This window comes from Saccopteryx leptura, chromosome 3 (genome assembly GCF_036850995.1).
Source record: "Saccopteryx leptura isolate mSacLep1 chromosome 3, mSacLep1_pri_phased_curated, whole genome shotgun sequence".
NCBI lineage: Eukaryota > Metazoa > Chordata > Mammalia > Chiroptera > Emballonuridae > Saccopteryx > Saccopteryx leptura.
The window spans coordinates 92,242,377-92,258,192 of NC_089505.1; the positions used below are offsets into that span (position 1 = coordinate 92,242,377).

At 52.3% G+C, this 15,816-nt stretch overlaps 1 protein-coding gene across 1 annotated transcript; it reads left to right on the forward strand.

The window, feature by feature from the left end:
• The first annotated feature begins 874 nt into the window (after positions 1-874).
• Positions 875-6,610, forward strand: LOC136398268 (cilia- and flagella-associated protein 107-like). Its single transcript, XM_066372627.1, has 4 exons — positions 875-886; positions 1,295-1,408; positions 4,985-5,162; positions 6,429-6,610. The coding sequence occupies exons 1-4, from the start codon at positions 875-877 to the stop codon at positions 6,608-6,610; spliced, it is 486 nt and encodes a 161-aa protein (XP_066228724.1).
• The last annotated feature ends 9,206 nt before the right edge of the window (positions 6,611-15,816 follow it).

A 15,816-nucleotide genomic window follows, 5' to 3' on the forward strand; every position in this document is an offset into this window, starting at 1 on the left:
GGCCTGGCGTGCAAGGGTCCCGGGTTCGATTCCCGGCCAGGGCACACAGGAGAAGCACCCATCTGCTTCTCCACCCCTCCCCCTCTCCTTCCTCTCTGTCTCTCTCTTCCCCTCCCATAGCCGAGGCTCCATTGGAGCAAAGATGGCCCGGGCACTGGGGATGGCTCCTTGGCCTCTGCCCCAGGTGCTAGAGTGGCTCTGGTCGCAACAGAGCGACGCCCCAGAGGGGCAGAGCATCACCCCCTGGTGGGCAGAGCCTCATCCCTGGTGGGTGTGCCGGGTGGATCCCGGTCAGGCGCATGCCGGAGTCTGTCTGACTGTCTCTCCCCATTTCCAGCTTCAGAAAAATCCAAAAAAAAAAAAAAAAAAAAAAAAAAGAAATAAAACGTAGAATTACCACATGACCCAGGAATTCCACTTTTGGGTCTAGACCCCCTAAAATTGAAACCATGATCTTGAAGACAGATATCTGTGCATCCATGTTCACAACAACATTATTCATAGTAGCCAAAGGGTAGAAGTAATTCAACAATGGATAAATGGGTAAGCAAAATGTGGTGCATACATACAATGGAATATTACTCAGCCTTTAAAAGGAAAAAAATTCTGACACATGCTACAGTGCAGATGAACCTTGGAGACACTATGCTAAGTGAGATAAGTCAGTCATCAGAGGACAAATACCGTATGATTCCACTTACATGAGGTCCCCAGCGGAGTGGCGGGTGCCGGGGCTGGGGGCGGGGAGATAGGGGAGTTGTTGAATGTGTACAGTTTCAGTTTGAGATGATGAAAACGTCCTGGAAATGGGTGGTGGTGGTGGTTACACAATAATGTGAATGTTCTTAAATGCCACTGAACTGTGCATTTAACCATGGTTAACACGGTAAATTTCATTATGCGTATGTTGCCACACTTAAGTTTTACAATATCATATACTAGGGAGAAAAGAGTGAGTTGGAAAGGGTGAGAACAAAGAAGTAAAAGAAAGGGAAGAGAAGCAGGAAGGAGGAGCGGGGAGAGGGAAGACGACAGAGGAAGCAGGTGCCGACCATGAGAAGTGGTCGGGCTACCCCACCATCAGCTTTCCCGAGGGGTCCTGGGAGGCGGGGTGCACGCTGCTTTCCAAACCCTGGAAGGGAGGGGGCAAAATGAAGCCTGAGTTATGAAGGATGCCCTGGGCTCCCAGCTGACCCTTTCTCCGCCCAGCTTCTGATGGCCCAGGAGGCAAGGGCTTGCAGCAGAAGTTGGAGAAGGGACGTTACAGTTGTTTTGAATATTTGATTTTTTCCAGTTCACCAAAGACACTGAGAAATCACCTGAGAGCGTTTACAGGAAAGAGTATGTGCCCTTCCCTGGCCATCGACCGGACCAGATCGCCAGGTGGTATGGGAAGAAGAGGATTGAGGTAAGAGGGGGTGAGGGCCCCAGGCTCAGGCCGGAACCCTTCCCGAGGCTCAGAAGGTCCCCAGCAGCCAGCTTCTTCTCGGCCCAGTTCCCTCCTAGGAATACAGGAGTAGGGTCTTCAGTACCCTCCCCTGCCCTGGCGCTGCCCGGGGCACTCACCTTTATGACCCGACAAGCAGAGTTCTGTCCAGTCTGCAGCTGGTGGCGAACCCAGCCCTGTATCCCAGCACTTCCCTGCACCATTGTTCCCATTCCCATGCACTTCTCCCGCAGGATACAGACAAAGGGTGTAGGAGACAAACAGACAGACATGGCTAATGGGGACGACAGTGAGGAATGACAGAAGGTACGCCAAAAGCAAATAGCGGTGATGTTTAGACGACAGCGTTTTGTGTCACCGAAGCCCCAGCTTCTTGTTCTTTTGTATAAAACGTCAAGGACCATTCATGGCCCTCTCCTTCCCTGGGTGTCTGTGGTATGTCTTGTTCCAGGCCTGCCGAGCGGGGAGCAGGGAACAGCAACCTCAGGACACCCCCCTCCCACCTCCCCTACCTGACCCTAACACCTGCCAAAGCAGGGCCCCGGGGGCACAGCATGAGCACTGGACAGCTGTCAGAATGGGTTGGAAGAGATTGTTCAGCTCAGCACTCTCATTTTCCCATAAAAGCTGCCCAGGCACGGTGAGTGTCTTGTCTGAGGCAGTGCCGCTGGTTGGTAAGGGACCGTGCAGGTGGCTGCAGTGCCACTGGTTGGTAAGAGACTATGCAGGTGGCCGCAGTGCCGCTGGTTGGTAAGGGACCGTGCAGGTGGCCGCAGTGCCGCTGGTTGGTAAGGGACCGTGCAGGTGGCCGCAGTGCTGCTGGTTGGTAAGGGACCGTGCAGGTGGCCGCAGTGCCGCTGGTTGGTAAGAGACTATGCAGGTGACTACTCTAAAAATTCAGCAAGGACGTTCCTGAGATGCCCCTTCGTCATTTGCTGGACTTGGCTTCTGCGCTTGGGGATTTGTGCCAGCGTTTCAGCTCTATGCTGGCACCCCTGGTCGTGCTGGCATCCCTGGTTGTGCTGGCATCCTCAGACCACGCTGCTGCTCAGGGGCTGCCGACTTTACCATTAGTGTGTACTGAAGACACAAGTGCGTGGTAACATAAGGAAGCAAAATTTAGAACCCACGATCTGGGGCTTCTAGTCACCAGCTATCCATGCACACAAGGCACGTGGCACTTAGCCTCATCCTCAGTGCACACTAGCTGCCCTTTTTATCCCCTCTCTTCTTTCTCAAGGGAGAGGAGTGGAGACAGAGAGACAGACTCCTGCATGTGCCCTGACTGGATCCACCTGGCAACCCTAATCGGGGGCGATGCTCTGCCCATCTGGGGCCATGCTTGCAACCAAGCTATTTTTTACACCTGAGGCAGAGGCTCCACGAAGCCATCCTCAGCACCTGGGACCGATGTGCTTGAACCAATCGAGCTATGGCTGCAGGAAAGGAGGAGAGAGAAAAAGAGAGAGAAGGGGAGGGGGAGGGGTAGAGAAGCAGATGGTTGTTTCTCCTGTGTGCCCTGACCGGGAATTGAACCTGGGACATCCACCTGCTGGGCTGATGCTCTACCACTGATCCAACTGGTGCTGTTTCTTTAAGTCCTGAGGGCCCATTACAAACCCTGACGGAGGGATAGCCACACATATATACAGCTATTAAAATTAAGACAAGTCTCCCTCCCCCAAAAGACACACAAAGTGGAACCAAGCAATTGGACATTCGTTCCTATAGACTCTGTTCGAATGGCTTGCTTGTGTGGCTGCTTCCACTCCATCAGCTCTTTGTGCCTCGTTCTGCACTCCCCCGGCCACACACACACGCACACGCATGCACACACGCACACACGCACACGCATGCACACACGCACACGCGCGCTTGACAGGACCCTTCTTAGGTGAATACTAATGGCTCTTCAAACTGACCTTGGATAGATGAGGTTATCATTCCCTCCCCACCTGGGGAGGCTCTCCTTCTTGTGCTTTTCTCCCAGGCAGGTGTATTAATCATATCCTCTATTTTCTCCACTTTACGATGCTTTGCTATGGTAGGGGCCTTGCTAATCCCAGAGACACCGCCTTCCCTGGGCCAGCTAATTCCTAGAGACAGCCAACAGCTGGCCTGTCATCATGCCTCTCAGATGCAAACCCACAGCCTAGAGCCCACAGCCCCAACCACCGCCTCCTGCATCTAACACTCACACACAAACTCAATACCCCACCCCCGCCTTAAGTTGCTCCAGGGGCAGGGGCCCACAACCAGAGGCCCTCTGAAATTATTGAAACTGGGCAATCCTAAACTTCTCAAACGTGCCTACCCAGCCTTGCTTATTCTCTGGGCGATACTCTCTCTTCTTCTGCCTTCTGACCAACCCGGGTGCTTCCCCGTGTGGCCCTGCCTGGTGGGGCGTGCACCCTCCTTTTGGGACCTGTAAGCTCTTCTTTTAAAGGCAGTTGTCTCTGTGTCTGTCTCCTGACCATACTTGAGGAAAACAAGAGTCCTGGGAATATAATCAAGACAGCCGGGCCGGGCCCCAAACCAAGAGACACAGCAAGAAGACCCCTCTTGGCCTCTCTCCTCTTCAGCCCCCCTCGGCTGATGGGAACCTCTTCAACTTGCTTTCCCTGGCATTGGAAATGCTCTGGGCACCTGGTGATGGAGACCTTGGAAGCTCCTGCTTAATGCCTGTGCCCATACCCCCCCCCCCATCTGCCTGTGGCACTGTGATCTGACTTATTTATGGAACTGCCACTTGAAACATTGGGTGCAGCCAGGACTTCCAGAGCATCGCAGACACAGACCTCCCTGTCTGCTCCAGACAGGAGGTCGGGCATGAAAATCACATTATCCTCCCCTGTAAATCAGCCCCGTCCCCCCAGGATCCCCGTCCCGGGGCCAAGAGGATTTTCTTAGGAAAAGCACTGATTCAGGCCCTTGTCCCAGAGCAAGGAGAACAAGGCTTTCTTCTCCCTGTAAACATCTACCTGCCAAAGAAACCCCTCCGTGATCTTCCAGCTGACGTTGCCCTAAATCCTTTGCAGGAGGCGGCTGTACAACGGAGCTGAGCGTTCCCTGACCCTCCCCCTAGTAACCGATGGAATACAAGGTGCACGTGTCCCGCTGGCTCCGTGGTTGGCGTCTTTCTCTCGCCCTGGCGGTAGGCACTGCGATGGTACTTGAGACGAACGAAAGGGTCTGTCTTCAGATCACAGGGACGTGCAATGAGGTGGCACCGACTCCCCCTGTTTAGCAGGGGGCCCTGACTGTCATGTTAATGCACCCCCAATAGTTCATTGACTCGGCAGAGGCTGGTGGCCCCTAAGCTGAGACATGTGTTTGTGGTGAGCCTTGTCGGGATGGGTGGGAGAGAAGTGTGTTTCCTGTTTGGTGGGTCCACACAGCCACACCCACCGGCAGCCTGTGGAGGCCCCCTGGCCAATCACGCCGCGGACCTCCATGGCAAGCAACATCTAGGTCCGTCCACGGCCAGGCGATGCCTCGCTCCGGTCAGTAACCCGCCCATTGTGTCTGTCCTTCCAGGGGCTCCCGTACAAACACCTGATCACCCACCACCAGGAGCCCTCGCGCCGCTATCTGATCAGCACGTACGACGACCATTACAACCGACATGCTTATAACCCGGGCCTGCCCTCACGCCGCGCCTGGGACAGACAGAATTTGCTGTGGCTACCGGAGAAAGCCGACTTCCCCCTTCTGGGTATATTTATAATTCTGGAATCCCCCCTGTATTGGGCGGTAAGGGGTCTGCACACACCTGCCCAGGGCTGAGGGGTGCCTGGCTCACACAGAAAGACTCACGGGGACATCTGGGCTCCTGGAGAGCCTAGAATGAGATGATGGGGGAGGGGAGAGTCCTATCTGCCCCCAGGGCTGCGACCTGCCCTTTCTGGTGGACGCCGGGATGAGGCTGGCTGTGTGATGAAGCCTTCTTCTGTGCACTGGGCAGCGGGTTCACCTGAAGCACAGGTGGCAGCAGTGACAGGTGTCACTGCACACTTGGACCAGTCATTCATTTCATAAATAGTACTATGTCCTGGGCGCTGGGCCCTGGGACAGCATCCAGAGACATAGGTGAGACAAACCGGGAGGAACTCCTGCTCTCGGGGAGTTGACGTTCCAGTCGGGTGACAGATAAGACGCCATTAAGGAATAAGATAACCTGAGATCCAGTAAATGAGATTATTTGGGGGCTGGGAGATGTGCTATGAAGGAAAGAAAACGGGTAAGGATAGAGAGTGAGGTGGGTCACCGTGGGCCTCCCTCTTCTGGGAGGGCTGAGGAGGGCGTGTCTTTCCGGGTACATCATTGAGCTGAGAAGGAGGGAGCCATGCAGGGATTGGGGGGAAGAGCATTCCACGGCAGCAGCAGCCTGCGAAAGAGCTCCAGGACAGGAGCAGAGGAAGAGCCCACAGGGCTCCCGGGCCACAGGCAGAAGTGCGGAATTTGACCTTCCCACAGCACCGAGGCTTTGGAGGGCTTGACGTGGGAGAGGACCATGAACTGAATTGTTTTAAAGCTACGTCTGCCCTGGGCACCCAGCTCTGCAGTCTTACCTTTTGATGCAAAGGGACAGAGGTCAGAGAGCAGTCTGCTTGTCACTCTGCGTTATTACTTTTGCAAGGGTTTCTTCATCTCACAAGCCCGCACTGCTCCCTTCCCTACTGGGTTGGGACAGTTACCCAAGAGCAACCAGGTCATGGGGCTGACTTTTCCGAGGTCCCCGCCAGGGATCCTGGTCCCTCCTGAGTACACAGGGAGTGCGGCCCCAGCCTGAGGCTGCTGGGAGGCTGGCCCAGCCAACACTGGCCTGCAAGCCTGCCTTCCCTCCGGCGCACTGCCAGCCAGCCCAGTCCCTGATCCCACAGCCTGGGGACACCCCCAGGGTCCCCGCCACCCACTGCTGGCCTGTCGGGCGGCAGCGTCCCCTGAGTCCTGTTTCACCAGGACCTGCTTTCTCTTGCAGCTCCCCCAACGAATTATGGACTCTACGAGCAGCTGAAGCAGAGATGGCTCCCGCCCAAGGCTGGCCTGGGAGAGAGCACTTATACTTCGTCCTTCCTTAGACCACCGCTATGTGCCTTGTCCCTGCGGGAGCATGCCATCCCAGTCCCTCCCCCACGCCTGCACCCTGTCCCACGCTTCTGAGACCGCTCACCCCCACCCCCTGGAACACAGGCAGAACCAGCTGGAGGGACTTCCTGTGATCAGACCTGCCAGGCAACAGGCAGCTGTGGACGCTCCCAGCCCCCCTGACTTTTATATCCAGCCCATCGAGGGGCCCTCAGAATCATGGTCTGTGTTTTAGGGTTCCCGCTCCTCCGCCGCACCCCCAGGTTCCTTTTTTGTCCATCCTACAATTAAAGCTCTTCGACACCGTGGGGTGTCACGTATGTGCAGAAGGTGGAACCTTAGAAGAAAGTGGAAGGACCCTTATATTCTACTCCCTGGTTTCCTGGGAGCGGAAACGGAGGCCCAGAGAGGTCACAGGACTCCAAGTTCTCACAACTTGGTACCTACCTCCCAGGAGGCTCTGGTCCAATGAGAGAAATGAATCTGACTATGAGGCACATCTCGAACACTCCACGGAATGGTCAGCTGTGGTTACAGCGTGGAGGGAGTTCTGCATGACTCTTGTTGCCTCCTCAGAGCTGCGCTGAACCCGAGGGCTCAGAGGACATGAAAGCGCCACCCCCACCCCAACTCCCCTCCAAACTCTCAAATCCTTTTAGGAGTTTGGGGATGGGGAATCTTACAGTGAGCGTTTGGGAGTGAGGGTGGACCCCCTGCCGGATGAACTGGGGTGCTGTCCCAGCACAGAAAGGAGTCCCCTGAGGCACAGTCCACCCCACCCCCAGGTGATGGCCGCCCTCGGATTGAGAACAGCACATCCCTGAATGCTCCCTCTGGCTGTGAGGATTTGACCCTGTATCGTCTTCCTGTGAGTGGCCTTTCTCAGCCCTCTGTCTCCGCCCCAGTTGTGAGCCTTCACTACTGTAGAGACAGCGCCTGGTACCTCGCTGGTGCTTTGTAACCCCTGGCTGGGTGAACGAGTGCACAGTGGTCCTTCGGGACCTCCTCAATGACCCCCCTGACCCACTCCTCACGTCCACCTCTGCTCTCCAGTTTGAGCCTCCGTCCACCTGCTTCCTATCAGTGTAAGGACGTGCAAAGCTGGGGGACAGCTTTCACAAGAGTTTCTCTCAGAGTTTATTGAGCCACACAGAGGACACGGCTAGGAGCCAGATCCCAATAGACTAAAAGAAAACGCTTCCCAGAATGACAGTTGGCAGGGTTATTTTATTCCATTTTAAGGAGGAATGTAAAGAGAATTCCTTGACAGTGGGAGGAGGCAGCGCAAGGAAATCCCTGTGACTGGATTATTGGTCAGTTAACGAGGTTCTGTGTGCTCTTGGGGGCGGTTACGATTCCAAGGTGTCTGAGAAGAGAGGGTATTTCTTTTTATTTATTTATTTTTTATTTATTTTTTTATTCATTTTAGAAAGAAGAGAGGGAGAGATGAGAGAGACAGAGAGAAGGGGGAGGAGCAGGAAGCATCAACTCCCATATGTGCCTTGACCAGGCAAGCCCACGGTTTCGAACCGACGACCTCAGCATTTCCAGGTCGACGCTTTATCCACTGTGCCACCACAGGTCAGGCCGAGAAGAGAGGGTATTTCAAAGGCGCAGGAACCTAGATGCACAGAGGCAATGGACAGGGCTTGCCTAAGGGGAAGATAAACCCTTTAGACTGGGGGCGTGACAACCCACCAAGACCTGCCAGATTAGGAATTTCTGATCAGATCACCCTGGGAGGTGACTTTCCCTTATTTATTACAGAGCCCCCTCCCTCCTCTTTTTTTTTGTCATTTACATTTCTACAACCCCTGCCTCAAGGTGCATCTCTGTATCCATGGCCCAACCCATTCTGATGCCTAAACACCCCGTAGTCTTCCCAGAGCCCAGCATCTCCCCCTCTTGACTCAGAGGGAGGTGAGCCCATGGCCAATAGCCACAGCCACCATCACAGCCGCCTGGCCCGTTCAGGTTCGCATTTGATTCGGACAGACGGTAATGAAACAATGGAGCCAAGAACTGGTGGGCCATTATCTTTAATCCTACCTTGCACTTGGTGGGCGAGAAATACACACAGTTGGGAAACACTTCCCTTTCCATTCATAGCTCCCAAAGCCATTGATTCATCTAAGTTTCCTAGAATCAAAGGTTTCTACCTCACCAGCCTTATTCAGCTCTGTTCCCCATCTCCTTTCTGCACAAACTAGCTTCTCCTTCAGCACTCCGCCATCTTGGCTGCTTCCTCCCTGTAAATCTAGTTTCAGGAACCGAGAGAAAACCTCTGGTCTGTCTCATTTTATGGTTTAGAAATCAAAACCTTTGTCCTGACCTGTGGTAGCACAGTGGATAAAGCGTTGACCAGGAATGCTGAGGTCACCGGTTCAAAACCCTGGGCTTGCCTGGTTAAGGCACATATGGGAGTTGATGCTTCCTGCTCCTTCTCCCTTTCTCTCTCTCTCTCTCTCTCTCACACTCTCTGTCCTCTCTAAAATGAATAAATAAAAATAAAAAAAAAACAACCTTTAAGCCAATATATAAATAAGGTAGTCTCCGATACAAAGTCACTTATCTGAGACATAAATGGTATTTCTGATAAGTGTGCACCACCCCACATCATGCAAAAGTCAAGGGTGTGGGGAAAAGCTTAGTTTGAAAAAGATCTTAGTATTAAAAGGGCGGGAAAGGCTTAGTCTTAAAACTAAGCCTTAGGCTATATTGACTTTGCCAGCTTACAGCCTGTCCCCCACGCCCAATGCAAACTATAAGCAAGCAAACATATACAGTATATTATATTTACAAACTTATTTGAGCACCACCCCTCCATTCCTCTGCCAGCCCCAGAGAGGACATCCACTATCTCCTACCCACTCTTTAGAACCCGGCCCTCCAACTGCGCCTCTGGTGTCAATGCAGCTCCACGGTTCCACCAGCCCGTCTCACGTGTTCTGCCGCTGAAACGAGCAAACAACAGATAGGCAGCAGTTGGGTCTTCTGCTTTGCAGAGAAATGAATGGGTACAACTCCTCTTCTCTGAAGTTTTTAACATGTTTGCCACTGGCTAGCACATACTAGCATAAAAGAAAAAGAGAGAAAATATTGAGTTAATTTTTATTGTGGTGAAGAAATGAAAAGCCAGGACCCGGACCTCCCCCATTCATGATAGGTACCCCCTGGGTAAGGGTTCTGAAGGTCATTTCTGCTTTGTAGATGACGAAATGGGCGCCGGAGATCGACTGGCTCGAGGTTGCCCAGTGCGTGAGTCCTGGACTGGGATTTGAACACATGCAGGGCAGGGTCTGCTCGGCCCTTGTGCAAAACTGCCTCTTCAGAGCATTGGCAGCAGAGGCCCCGGGACCAGCGGGGCATGGATGGGTCTGCGGTGCACCTGGTACCCAGGCACATGTGTGTGTGGGTGGTGGTGACCTGGTGCTGCAGACAATATGATCCCACTTGCAGGAAGTCTGGGTTGGCGCTGTCCCTCTCAAGGACACCTGCTGGTCCCAGATGTCCACACACCCCGTAGCGCCCTTCCTCATTTCTCCAAGCATCTGCTCAGTGGTGGTGTCTTCTCTGTGCAACTCAGAGTTCCGCAAAACCAGAGCCTGGCACCCACACGGTGCCCAGGACTGTCTGTGGAATGAGTGACAGGAGGAATGGGGAGGAGCATAGAGGAAGGCAGTTAGTTCTAGGACAAGAGCTCCAGGTGACAGCAGTGGGCTGGCTCATAGCTGGCCTTCCTCACGCCACCAACAGCCATCCACCCATTCCACAGATGTCCAGTGAGCCGCGATTGAGCCCTGGCCGCACAGAGCCTTCCATCCAGCTGACGGGAGGGATATTGGACAGATAAAGAACAGAGTGCTATTGGGGGACAGGCTTACAGATCTAGGGACCTTGCTGATGCCACTTCCAGGCTGTCCCCAAAACTGTCCCCAAGGCCACTCAAAGTGCAAGCCAGGATCCCCCATCAGGAGCAGCAAAGGTCTCCGAGCAGCCATTCCTGCTTCCCCACGCGCTCTCCCAGGGAACACCGTCCTACAGCCACCACAGGGATTGGAAAACACATATTAGGCCATGTCACAACCTTACTCACAGACTTGCAGTGATCCCCTGGAAGGTGGTCAAGTCCAGCTCCTCCGCCCTCTCTCCCTGGCTTCCCTCTATTCAAGACCTCCCTTCCCGGGACTTCCCCCCTCCTCACAGCAGTCAATGCTGGCCCCACAGTGCCCCCTGCTTGCCAGAGCGACAAGCTCTTCTGGACAGACCTGACACTTTGGATTTAGAAAAGGCCTTGGGAGAGCAGAGGCTGGGGAGAAAGCCAGCAGTGTCACTCTGAGAGAGGAAGGCCTCATCGAACCCCAGTTGGGAGCATGCCTGCTCCCTGGGTTGCGGAAATGGAGCTGGGCTGGAGAGCAGTTGGCATCAGGATGGACCTAGGAGCGTGGCCAGAGCCTCCCCTCAGACCAGCGCCCACGTCCGTGCAGGACAGAACGTGGGGCTGCTGTCTGGGTGAGGCATCCACCAGCGTCCTGGGACCTGGACACTGAGTCACCTCCTTCCTGCAGGAACGTCTCTCCCATCGGCAGAGGCCCAGTGCTTGGGCAATTGTAGAAAGAGCTGTGTCATCGACATAGGACACAGGGTGATCGGGGGCTCTCACAGGGAGGGGGGCTGGAGGTTTGGGGGCTGGGACGGTCCTGAGAACAACCTTGTAGCATCCCGGCGCCCCCACCGTGTCCACTGTCTCATGGTCTGGAGCACTGTGGCCAGTGGACAAAGTAGGAAGAGTTTCAGGGTCGCCTCAGTCACTGAGAAGTTCTGGTTCTAGAGAACTCAGGACACGTGCCTCCGATTCAGAAGTTCCGGGGCATCCTTTCCTTTTCAAGGTCTCTGACTGGGCTTTTTGTTGTGTTTCAGGTGTCCGTGTGACTTCCGAGCATAAATCACAATGACCACGTGACCGTGTAGCTGACCAGTTCACACGTCTCTGGGCAGGATGCATGGGCCTGGGTGGGAGACCGGGGGTGCAACCGAGTCTCTCGGGTCCCAACATGGAGAGACTCCAGGGGGAGCTACCCCTCCACCCTGAACCCCTGTCCTCTGCCTGTTTGACCCGTCCTACAAGAAACACTGCCTAATGGCACGTCGTGATCAGAATCCCCATGTCGCTAGAGCTTAGGGACGGGTTTGAAGTTACGTTTGCCTCTGTTGTTACCTAAGTTTGAGGAAATGTCAATTATCTAAGCATACTTGGAAAGGGGCCAGTGGGATAGGGTTAGGCTCCCAGGGCCTCTGGAAAATGGCTGGGGCTACTTGCTGTCGGAAGAGTCCTCTGCAGAAGAACCTTTACCCTCATATAAATGTCTCCTGGTAGCAGCTGCCACGATAACAGGATTACCAGCCATTGGCTCACAGTCTTACATTTAATCTTCTCCAGCCAGTTTTCTGAGCAAATCTCATCATCCCTGAAGGGGCCTCCCTTTTTTCTCTGGAGGGACAGAAGACTTTTGGCCTCAAGGATGGCACTATTCTCCACTTCAGCCTGTTGCCTTTTTAATTTCTAAACTCACCCAGAGGCCTGACCTGTGATGGCACAGTGGATCAAGCTTCGACCTGGAACACTGAGGTCGCCGGTTCAAAACCCTGGGCTTGCCCGGTCAAGGCACATATGGGAGTTGATGCTTCCTGCTCCTCCCCTGTAAAGCCAGGAGCCGCCATCGGGGCCATTCACATGCAGGTTCGCATTGGATTCGGACAGTCGGTAAAGAAACAATGGAGCCACAAACTGGTGGGCCATAGTCTTTAATCTTAGCTTGCACCCGGCGGGCAAGTAAAAATACACACTGGGCTCCAAAACCCAGTCACATTCAGTGCTCACAAAGCCACTGACTTATCCGAGTTTCCTAGAATCAAAGGTTTCTAGCTCACCAGCCTTATTCTCCTCAGTTCCCCATCTCCTTCCTTATCCCAGATACAAACTCTCCACAAACTGGCATCTCACTCAGCACTCCACCATCTTGGCTGCTTTTCCTGGCCTCCTCCACGTGGCCTCCTTTAGCTGCTGGCTCTACTCTCTCTGCTCTCTCATGCTAACCTCAGGAACCAAGAGCGCAAGCTCCCGCTCCGTCCCCATTTTATAGTGTAGCTTCCAAACCTTTAATCCAATATACAAAATAAGGAAGTCTCTAATACAAAGACACTTCTGAGGCATGATTGGATTGTACCGCCCCACATCAAAAAGGGTAGGAAAGGCTTAATCCCAAAACCAAGCCCCAGGCTACAAGGATTCTGCCTGCCTTTAGCCTACCCCAACACACATTAATATCACCTGGGCGACGGCCTACTTGTGTCATCTTTAACAAAGTGAGCATAATACATTTTATCTGCCCAACATCCCCCCTTCTCTCTCTCTCTCTTTCTCTCTGTCTCCTCTAAAATGAATAAATAAATAAAAATTTAAACTCACCCAGAGAGGAGTCTCTCACTCTCCCCTCTCACCAAAGGGGAAAACAAGTCCCATATATTAACATGGTGTTGAGTCAGTCACAGAACCCCATTAGAATGGCTCAGCTCCACCCCACCCAACCCCCACCCTGACTTTTCACTGTGGTTTTGACCAGACCTCCATCGGGGAAGCCCTGTGGTCTGGAGGGCCAGCCACATCCTCAATTGCGTGTCCTTGGCTCCCTGCACGAGCTCATGATCTGCTGTGTTCCCTGACATAGAAACTACGTGACAACCTAACGCACCGACACGTTTCTTTGTTTTCCTCTGGGCATCACACCCTTGTCTTCACGAAGCTGTTTTAACTCTGAAATGTTTCGATAATTTTTTTAAAAAAATATTTTATTTATTGATTTTTTTAGAGATAGAGGAGTGAGAGAGAGAGACAGAGAGAGAGAGAAGGGGGGAGGAGCAGGAAGCATCAACTTCCATATGTGCCTTGACCAGGCAAGCCCAGGGTTTCGAACCGGCGACCTCAGTGTTCCAGGTCGACGCTTTATCCCACTGCCCCACCACAGGTCAGGGCAAAAACTTTTTTATTTATTCATTTCAGAGAGGCGGGGGTGGGTTCGTGGAGAGAGAGAGAAGGGGCAGGAGAAGGAAGCATCCACTCCCATATGTGCCTTGACCAGGCAAGCCCAGGGTTTCGAACCAGCGACCTCAGTGTTCCAGATCGGCATTTTATCCACTGTGCCACCACAGGTCAGCATTTAGATAATTTTAACATGGGCAAAGGTCCCGGAACAATGATGCTTTCAGGTTTTGTTGTATTCTAAGGTCAGGGACCGATTACGCCTATCCAGGTCTCACATGGACGGACGATGACAACTATTAGGCTGTCAGTAAAACTCGTCAGTGTCTATGCAATGAGTCGGGTAATGAGTTCTTAACTTTGCCCCTCCCTAATTCTTTCTCTTTCCTGAAGGAATGTTTGATCCAGTCAGTCCAGAGAAAGGTGGAGATCTCAACAGGATTAATGGATGGAGATGGAGGAATCAGGTCTGGCTTTCTGATTGGACATTAGTCGTTGAAAAGGGGGAGATGTGATTACAAAGGCCTATAAAACCTCAGGCACCAAACAAGAGATACAGTAGCCTCCAGCTGCAGAGCCACTGCCTTGGTTCTCCACCAGGTCTGGGATCTGAGCACACAGCCAACCGCACCAGAGCAGGTAAGGTACCGGCCTCGGCTAAGGCACCAGTTCCGCAAGGGAACACACAGCCTGAGATGGCACGGGGGAGCTTTCCTTAGTCTTTCTTTTCAAATGAATGGATTTAAGGCTTTGGTGTTGCCTCTAAGTGTTATATAGTTTTGCCTGAATGCTAAATATATATATATATATATATATATATATATATATATATATATATATATATATTCTTTTTTTTTTTTTTTTTTTTTTTAAGTGAGAGGAGGGGAGACAGTGAGACAGACTCCCGCATGTGCTCTAACCGGGATCTACCTAGCAACCCCCATCTGGGGTTGACGCTCCAATCAACGGAACTAAACTCAGTGCCTGAGGCCAATACTTGGACTAGCTGTGCTATCCTCAGTGCCTGGGGCTAATGCTCGAACAAATCAAGCCACTGGCTACAAGAAGGGAAGAGAGAGAGAGAGAAAGAGGAGAGGGAGGGGAAGAGAAGTAGATGGGGGATCTACTGATGGGGGATCAAACCTGGAATGTCCACACACTGGGGTGATATTCAATCCACTGAGCTAGTCGGCCAGCGCCAATCCCAAACATTTTGATTTTGGATTTGGTTTGTTATTTTTCAATGTCTTAACCAATTATTTTTTCTAATGAAAAACATCTGTTTGTAGTTTAATTTCTTGACATTTTAAAAAATTGATTTTAGAGAGAAACATCAGTTTGTTGTTCCACTCATTTATGCTTCCATTGGTTGATTCTTGTATGTGCCCTGACCGGGGATGGAACCCCCAAACCTTGACGTGTTGGGATAATGCTCTAACTAACAGAGCTACCCGGCCAGAGCTTTTTCTTGACATTTTAAATGTTTAGTTTGTGCACTTAGATTATAGCTCACATACTTGCTAGTTTGTGATTTTGCTAGTTAGGCTTCTTCCAAGAGTGGAATCTGTACTATTTCTGAAGTGGTAATTTTAAAAGATTTGAGAGAGAGAGAGAGGAACTTTAATTTGTTCCTGTATGTGCCCTGACCAGGGGCCAAAACAGCAACCTCTGCACTGAGGGATGATGCTCGACCAATGGAGCTCTCCGATCAGGGCGCCAATTCTAATAGCTATAGAGATCATGCATAGACATGCTCACTTCAGTGATTTTTCACCTCGAACTCCCAAATACTATCGAATACTGTTTATAACATGGCTTTTTTTATCGTTTCCCATTAAAATTTTTTATTGTACTTTTTAATCTTTGTTTTATTGTTATTTTGTTCTTTTTGCCCCCCCCACCCAGTTTCTATTGTTTGTTTCTTCTCCTTAGTGTGTGTGTGTGTGTGTCTCATTTAAAATTTTAAAGGACGATGGCATCTGCTCCAGGGGCACCTTCCTAATCTTTCCCAGCGGGTTAACTGTGGGAGCGAAGGGTAGAGGCTGTTTGGACCACGTGAGATTTTCATTTTGTTGTTTTAGGGTGATGGTCTGAGAGTCCCCCCCCCCCAAAGGGTGGGGGCCAGCTTTTCGCCTCCTGGGCACTCACTCCCTGGTTGCACTGTAATGAAAGATGGAGGTGCCTCTGAGATGCTTGTCCTGGGGGACAGCAGGGGTGGGGCTACGGCTCTGTGGCCACGGAG

What these genes read in the sequence shown, in the direction of transcription:
- LOC136398268 (XM_066372627.1), top strand. An exon ending in ATGGGAAGAAGAGGATTGAG is followed by an intron (nt 1,409 to 4,984) that starts GTAAGAGGGGGT and finishes CTGTCCTTCCAG; the next exon opens with GGGCTCCCGTACAAACACCT. An exon ending in AGCCGACTTCCCCCTTCTGG is followed by an intron (nt 5,163 to 6,428) that starts GTATATTTATAA and finishes TTTCTCTTGCAG; the next exon opens with CTCCCCCAACGAATTATGGA.